Source organism: Myotis davidii, unplaced genomic scaffold (genome assembly GCF_000327345.1).
Source record: "Myotis davidii unplaced genomic scaffold, ASM32734v1 scaffold266, whole genome shotgun sequence".
Taxonomy (NCBI): domain Eukaryota; kingdom Metazoa; phylum Chordata; class Mammalia; order Chiroptera; family Vespertilionidae; genus Myotis; species Myotis davidii.
The window spans coordinates 6,272,997-6,281,663 of NW_006300032.1; the positions used below are offsets into that span (position 1 = coordinate 6,272,997).

Consider the following 8,667-nt stretch of genomic DNA (forward strand, 5'->3'; position numbering starts at 1 on the left):
CTGCATGCCCCACTGGGAATTGAGCCCCAAACCCGGGCATGTGCCCTCATCAGAAATCAAACTGACCTCCTGGTTCCTATGTAGACACTTCACCACTGAGCCAAGCTGACTGGGCTCATGCAGACTGACTTTGAGGCATAAACACAGCACTCAGGGAGTCAAAGGTAGAAAATTCCTTTGACATGCCAAAAATGTGTAACTCAAAATCATTTGGAAGAGTACTTACTACTCAGCCTCTTGTCCCAATCTCAAAAAGGAGCAAGTGAAAAAAATGGAAATACACTCTAAGTACCAATAAAAAGTTTACCCTACCCAGCCTAAATTATGTCCTGTAAAAGGTAAAAACTGTTTTAAAATGTATATGGTTCTTTTGTTACTAAATCAACATCTCAGTCCCAGATAGACTCAAATGTTTGAACAGATGCTGAAGGAAACTAGAATTTATCATTTTCCTTAAACATTTAATGGTAGCAGCTAAACCCAAACTATGCCACCTAAAGGACCTATCCTTGTTTTAGAAACATTAACTCTAGAGCTTACATCTGAGGCCTCCCCACCAGTGGTTATCATGCGAGGACAATCAGCTGTTAGTTGATATTACAGGTCACTATGTATTCAAGTCAGATTTGGAAAAGGGTTTTAAACCTGTAAATTCCCAAGATGCGCATTCAAAACCTAGGCTGGCTCAAGTTCAGCTTCACAATGTGCTGTCTAGCAAGATTAGCCAACCAGGGGAAATCACAAATACTAGTGACTTATCAGAAATTCCAACTGACCAGATGTCCATTAGCCTTACTTGGTTCAACAGTTTACTCATAGCAACCCACCCAACTCGACTTTGAAATATATAGGTCATCACTTGTATGATTCTTAGGGACTCGAGTCCATTGAAGCATTATCATTTAAGTCAATGAAAACAATGGACAACCTGACCTTTCCTCATGGGAGTGTCCATAAGCACCTCTGGACACAATATACTTTCTGGTGCCCCATGGCCTCAATATAACCCTGCCCACCTCCTGTCTTAGTACACTCACTGTGCAGCTGCAAGACTCTAATTCATTAACAATCACATTTGACTGGCTTTAGCCCATTTCTCCAGGCTCTAGGCTGGCCAAATCAGTCATGATAAATGACACCCCCACCCCAAGGTACCCTAGTGAGAATCAATCCATCAATACAACAGTCTTTGCTTAGACTGTTTCCCTTTAACTGCCAACCTTGAAGTTACTTACTGGTTAGGAAAGTAGGCTTTCATTTAGAAACCCAAGGAAACAAATAGCAAGCTTCCAGTTACTTTGCAACAATTACCTTTATCTTTTGTCCTTCACTAACAGGGACCTATTTTACTGCCTGCCCTCCCCCCTCCACACACACACAAAAACCAGACATGATAAACAAAAGCCAAGTTTATTTGTTCATTTCTTGCATTTGAAGTATTCCTCGATGACATCCTTTGCCTGAGACTCTTTGCCATAGTCCTAAAAAAGTCATATGGGATTTACATTTTAGTAACACTTAGAAATTCCAACAAGCCATCAATACTAGTTATAATAAAGCTTTAAATTAGCTTGTGTCTTATGAAAATTTTTTATTAAAACTTCTTATAGCCATTTTCAGGGACCTTAACGACTTCAATGTCTTTAAGGCTCGTAACATGGCTTTACTATTGCCAGCTTTCTCTAAATTTCTGCAGAACACATAAGGTAAGCAGAATTATTGGCTGGCTTGCATTATGGACTATTTTTATTTTTTTTGTAAAAGGCAGAAAACATACTGTTAACCCAGCACAACCTTCATCCCACAGATAGATACAGACTTACCTTAACCACCACGCAACTGCAACCAACCACTTTACGGGGTTTTCCCTCTCTGTCGATTTTACAGAGGCCTACCCATTCCCCTAGTTTCTTGTTGTCGTCAACCTATTTGGGGGGAATTTTAAGTATCACAGTATTAGTGGGCATTAATGCTGCTGTACCCACAATAAATCAAACCCAAAAGGTACTGCAGTCAGATAGGGTGACAGGCGGTTTCCTCACACCAATTCAGTAGAGGGAGCCAGTTGTCATCATGTACAGCACCAACATCACTACAGGCGTTGCTTTGTTCCATACCAACACCAAAATTAGCATTTAGTACTGCAGGAATAATAGCTGTTTCTATAACCACCTTTGACATAGCCAACATCAAGTGTATGGGATGATTTTCCTATCTGCAGGAAGCATTAAGCTGGACACCACAAAATTTGCTGTGGTGTGACAAAATCCACTACAGATAGCATTATTCCTAACATGTTGGTCCAGCTTTCTTTGAGCAAAAGTATCTCTTAACAGTTGAGGTAAATCAAATTAGATGGGTAATGTACCTTAATTAGGTTGATTTGGTGTTCAGCACAAAGAGCCTCCACCAACTTGACGTACATAGGCTCATCACAGTTGGATGCAAGTACACAAAGATGGGCTTGGCGCCTGAAATGCAAAATACAATTAAAGCTAAAATTCAGATCTACATCCATTACAATTGCACTTTATAAGGGAGTTGTTTGCACTGGCCACAATGGTAAAACAAAAGCAGCACATGCATTGGTGGTAACTGCTTTAGTCTAATGGGCCTGTTATAGGTTACACATTCATTCAATTCACCTTCAGAAACCTCAAGTGTTCAGTAACCCTGAAAACGAACAAATTTATGCAGGGGAACTGTTTATTAATCTGTGGTGAAAACAAGCATACAGATATATGCAAAGATGCTCAAAGTCAGTAATCACCAGAGATGCAAATTAAAACCACAATGAGGTTATCACCTTACACCTGTCAGAATGGCTATCAGCAAACAGACAAGCAAGTGCTGGCAAGGACGTGGAGAAATGGGAACTCTCCTGCACTTTTGGTGGGAATGCAGATTGGTGTAGGCGCTGTGGAAAACAGTGTGGAGGTACCTCAAAAAATTAAAAATGGAACCTTATGACCCAAGTTTTCCACTTCTGGGGATATATCTGAAAAAATTCAAAACACTTAATTCCAAAGAATGTATGCACCCCTATGTTCACTGCAGAGTTATTCACAATAGCCAAGATTTGGAAGCAGCCCAGGTGCCCATCAGTAAATTGAGTGAATAAAAAAGCTGAGATACATTTACACAATACTACTTGGCCATAAAAGGGGAAATCTTACCCATCATGACTGTATAAGCCAGTCAAAGACAAATACCATATATATATATGTGAAATCTAATGAATAAAAAATAAAGAAGAAACCAGCATGGATACATAAAACAGGTAGGAAAGAGGGGACTGGGGGAGCAAAGATGAAGGGATTAAGCAAAAACAAACAAATACAAAAAAATTTCAGAAAACAGTATGGTGATTACCAGAGGGAAGGAGGAAGGTAGAAAAGGGTAAGGGGGGATAAATGGCGATGGAAGGAGACTGGGGGGAGGGGGGGGGTAACAACGGGACACAATACATACAATATAGATGCTGTAGTGCTGTACACCTAAAATCTATGACTTTAACCAATGTCACCCCAATAAATTCAATAAAATTAAACAACAACAGACACACAAAGACTGTTACATGCAAGTACTAGATCAGAGCTGTTGCCTGCTGTTACTGGCCCAGAATCCTGCAGCTCCACCAAGACACCAACAGTGCAGGGATTCACACCAAGACCAGAGAAGTACTTCCAACAAGTGTTTCCACTTGGATTTACATACCTGTCTCGGACCCTTATATTTCCCAATAGTTAACACAAGCAGTTTTTCCAGTGTAACCAGCCCTGAAACTAAGCTGAATGTGAACAATTCTATATTCACGTTTCTGAAGCAGCTACTTCACTTACTACATTCATGTACAAGTCCAGATGCTTCTGCAACTAATTTGCCATCTCATTAGGGTGGGTTGGTTTAACTTTGCAAGAAACCAAGTGGAAGTTTCTGTCCGTCCTGTAACGTGAAATTAGCCCCACAACTACAGGTTTGTCAGACTGTTACGTTTCACTCATGAAAGGAGTGAAGGGGTATCCGACAATTTAAGTCATCATTCAAAACTGTAGTTTCACTTTACGAACCCAGTGTTCATCCCCACTCCACACAGAAACCCAGACTAAGTGGGCCATGTAAACGTGAGTTTGGTACCTTTTCCTAGGTTTCCTGTGGAACGGATGCCATTCAGAACTTTTGTGCTAACACCGTGAACTCCACGCTTTCTTCCCTCGGCTGCAGTTTTGTTCCAGTTCCAACCCACAGTATTGAGACCGAGACACGTACTTGTCTAAGGCTTTGGCAGCTTCGCGAATTCCACGCGCGAGGCCATCGTGGATGAGGGCGGTCTTCAGCACCTCTTGCAAAGCAGTATTAACGTCCATTACACCTCCAGCAGCAATGCTGCAATGCAACAAACCAAGACGGTTAGTCAATTCCCCGACACCGCCTAACGCCTGGGACGCAGCAGTCACCGGCCAGGCACGCGTAAGGCGCCAGGACGGACCCAGAGCCCGCGCCGCGGGCCCGCGACCTGCGCCTTCCCGCACCCCCCTCCCGGCCCGGGCTCCCCCTTCCTCGGCCATGGCGGTGGGTTATCGCCTAATCGTGCACCATAATCACCACCCTCGCCTCGCTCAACTCACCCCAAGCCTCCGCCTCCGCGCAACTCCGCGGCGGCAGGGAAAAAGAGCTCTATGAAGATTATTACAAGCGTCACACCTACTTGTGTGCCCCCTGACGTGCTAGGCCCTGCTCCTGTGCGCATGCGCACTGCGGTCTTTGAAAGAGGTGACTCTGGTGGTGCCAGGCCTGGAGAATTTCTGTTTCCGCATAGATGAGATCTGAGACTAGGACGCTGCTGCTCTGCCCATCACTGGGACGCGAGACAGGCAGCAACGCGGGCAGCCTCACATCGATCTTCCCCCGCCGGGGCGGGGCCTGCGGAGGCCCAGGGAGCACATTCTACGGAGCGCGAGGAGGGCCAGGCACGCATGTGGGCTCGGCCTTGTGAGACCGAGACCCCGGGTTCCCTGGCTCGCTCAGAACACCCTTTTTAACCCTTACCTCGTCGTACGGTGACTCCTGCCCGCCCGCGCAGCTGTGCCTTCCTTAGTGGGAACGCTCTCTGTTCGCCCGGCAGTCCCTCTGAACGTCCGTGAGCGTGCCGTTCCGTGGGCGATCGCCGTCCGTGTGCGTGCGTGTGCGTGACACGAGCCAACACGTTTTCGCGACTTCCAAGCACATGGCAGATTGTACGCTCCCCGCGATCGTTAGTGAAGTGTAACCTTCCGCCATGAGGCTGCTTCTGGCGGAAGGTTACACGGGAGGATGCAAGAGAAGGAAAGGTTTCTTAGTGTAGCTGGTCCTCCATGAAGTTCTTTTCTTCATTTACTTTTTTACGCTGAATTTCCCCCTGAACCCGTTGTCCCGCGCAAACAGGGATTGAGTAGGTGCCTTGCAAACACCTCCAATGTGGCAGCCGGGGCCAGGGCCTGTGATGGCGCGGAAAGCGCAGCCGGAGAGCCCAGCATCCGTTTCCCGGCCGGACCGGCGCCGTCGGGAGGGGACTCCCAGGCCCCTCAACTCCGACTTTCCCCGGAGGCAGCAGTTGGAATTTTGCAAAGACAGGCCGTTCTCCCACCCACATTTTCCATGCAAATACCGGAAATACAGGCTAATTTAATCAGTACAGTCTTTTTTTTTTTTCCTTTTGTTTTAACGTCCTCTCCTGACACGTCGCCAAGCCAGTCAGCAACTGCCGCGACCGGTAGGTGCCAGCACCGCTGACACTGAGCAGCGAGCAGTTCCCGTCGGGCCGAGTGCCCGGCAGGAACAATGGTAACAGGATAAGGGTTCCAGGTCGAGTTAACCAGAATAGAGCATTTTAATAAGTTGTTATAACTCATTTTTAGCTTTTTAAAAGCTCTCAGATGTTCATTTTGCAAAGATTCGCCCAGCCGGCGTGGCCTGGGTTGTGGGCTCGATCCCCAGCAGGGGGCGTGCAGGAGGCAGCCGGTCAGTGGTTCTCCTGTCTCCCTATTGTAGGTGTTGAATCTGCTCTGGCAGGTGGCTCACTGGTTATCTCTGCCTGCGGGCGGGAGGTTGGCGTTAGATTCCAGTCAAGGGCTCTGACCTTGGTTTCAGGCTCAGCCTTGATCCTGGCGGGTCCAGGGCTCATGCTGGAGGCAGCCAGTCCATGTGTCTCTTTCCCATCCATGTTTCTGTCGGTTTGACTCCCTTTCATTCTCTCTAAAAAAAAATAAATAAAAAAAAAAATCGATGGAAAAAATATCCTAGGGTGAGGATTAACAACAACAACAAAATATTGCACCTGCTTCCCATTCATACCTCATCCTAAGAAGGTGTCCACTTAATTCGTTGTTCAATAGTTCATTTTTTTTAAAGCTGCAGAGTTTATACAGATGATAAACTGTATAAACTGTGATGCTTGGGGTAGGATTAAGATTTGAGCCAAATATTAGTCTATCTAAAGGCCACAGGGAAGGCACAAAGTAGAATGGGTGTTGGTGAGAGGGGGTGATGGGGAAAGGTAGGAGAAAGAAAGACTTTTGACTTGGGCAACATTTGAAAATAGGCTTAAAAAACAGAAACCTAAGAGGATCCCCACGGGAGGATGAGAGAAAAGGACGGTATTCCAAGTGGAGGAGGGACAGGGCAGAAGTGCTGACGCCGCCGGCTTGTTTGTAAGTTACCCGAACACATTTGTGTTTTTGAAAGTGGATGTGGTAAGTAGTATGCCAACAAGTTTTCCATTATCTAAAGCTCATACAAGTGAATATGCTAAACATATAAGTAGACTTCTCCCCCGCATTACCACCCTGCCCCTAAAACATATTATGGAGGAGGCAGGGAATTTGGTAAAGACTCGGGAAACATAAACGGGGAAAGCAGTCATTGCCAAAGAACATATTTATATAGGGGGGAAATGAATAAGTACCTTTTAGCTCATTCTGTGGTTGGGTTCTGTCTTCTGGCAGTTCATAATCTACTGAGACTCAGGTATCATAGGCCTATGCCTTGACATTTCACCTTATAAATATCTTTTCTATCAATTGTAAACCTCCCTTCTTAGAACTGGAGCTACAGTCTTCTTCTTTTCCTTCCTTCCTTCCTTTCTTCTTTCTTTTTTTAAAATCCTAGTTATAAAATGGGTTCTATTCCCAGAAATGAAGTTAAAGGGCACTCTGGTAGTTTGAGATGTATTGTCTCTCAGTTCTGAATGCAAGAAACCTATCATTAAGGTGTCAGCAGGATTACTCAAGAATATTTTTAAAAATTCTCAGTGAATGAATAGGAAAAATAGAAACTATTAAAGAGGATACAAGATGAATATAAAATTAGTTTACTTTTATATATAACTAGAGGCCCGATGCATGAAATTCATGCACTTGGGGGAGCCCTCAGCTTGGGCTGCACCCTCTTGCAGTCCGGGAGCCCTCAGGGGATGTCTGACTGACGGCTTAAGCCAGTGATGGCGAACCTATGACACGCGTGTCAGAGGTGACACATGAACTCATTTTTTGGTTGATTTTTCTTTGTTAAATGGCATTTAAATATATAAAATAAATATCAAAAATGTAAGTCTTTGTTTTACTATGGTTGCAAATATCAAAAAAATTTCTATATGTGACACGGCACCAGAGTTAAGTTAGGGTTTTTCAAAATGCTGACACGCCGAGCTCAAAAGGTTTGCCATCACTGGCTTAGGCCCACTCCCCCTGGGCAGGACATCCGTAGCACTGCTGCAGAGGCAGGAGAGGCTCCGAGCCTCCACCATCACTGCTCTTGCCAGCCATGAGCCTGGCTCAGAGCTTCTGGCTGAGCGGTGCTCCCCCATGGGAGTGCACTGACCACCAGGGGGCAGCTCCTGCATTGAGCATCTACCCCTGGTGGTCAGTGTGTATCATAGCGACTGGTCATTCCGCCATTCAGTTGATATGCATATTAGGCTTTTATTATATAGGATCCGTAAGTGATTTAAAAATTTAAATGTCAAAATTCCATTTTAATGGATTCTAAACCAAGATATTTAGGAATAAATTTGACATGAAGCATGTAATTTGTTTACAATGAAAACTGTAAAACATTTCTGAAAGAAATTAAAGAATATCTACATACATGGAGAGATAGATCATGTTCATTGATTTAAAAACTCAATATTGACTGGATGTCAGTTCTCCCTCAATTGATCTATAGAGTCAACAAAATCACAATAAGAATCCCACCAGGTATCTTGGATAAATTGAGAGATGATTCCAGCATTTCTACAGAAATTCAAAGGACCCAGAATATTCAGACTGCTTTTGAAAAAAGAACCAAGTTGGAGAATGTTCGCTACCTGACTTATGTGATGAATGCAAGTGAATGGAGGAAGCTGGTACTAATTAAAATCCCTCTGTTGAGGGGGGGCAGCATTCCAGTGAAGTAGGAACAAGGTTTTAACTACAATGTCTTGTGCTTAACTCCACTGGCTTTACAGGCTGCAGATGGATGTCCAGTAGTGGGGCCCAGGTATGTGTACTAGACCACTTCTGCAGTGTGATTTTAGACATGTAGCCTCTTTGTGGTGTGTATAGTCCTCCTGATGATTCTATGTGCTACCAAATAATCTATGACAAATTTATTTTCTGCTTAAAATTGGCAAAAGTTGTTTCTCTTATT

General features: G+C 44.5%; 1 protein-coding gene across 1 annotated transcript in view; it reads right to left on the reverse strand.

Moving 5' to 3' along the window:
- Positions 1-1,391: 1,391 nt before the first annotated feature.
- The window catches only part of RPS12 (ribosomal protein S12), an 8,401-nt gene continuing 1,125 nt past the window's right edge, over positions 1,392-8,667 (reverse strand). The window contains exons 2-5 of the mRNA XM_006776217.2: positions 4,270-4,386; positions 2,369-2,471; positions 1,824-1,925; positions 1,392-1,481 (exon numbers count right to left, since the gene is read on the reverse strand). Of these exons, the coding sequence (XP_006776280.1) occupies positions 1,419-1,481; positions 1,824-1,925; positions 2,369-2,471; positions 4,270-4,386 (385 nt within the window). The 3' untranslated portion in view covers positions 1,392-1,418. The remainder of the gene's footprint in view (positions 1,482-1,823; positions 1,926-2,368; positions 2,472-4,269; positions 4,387-8,667) is intronic.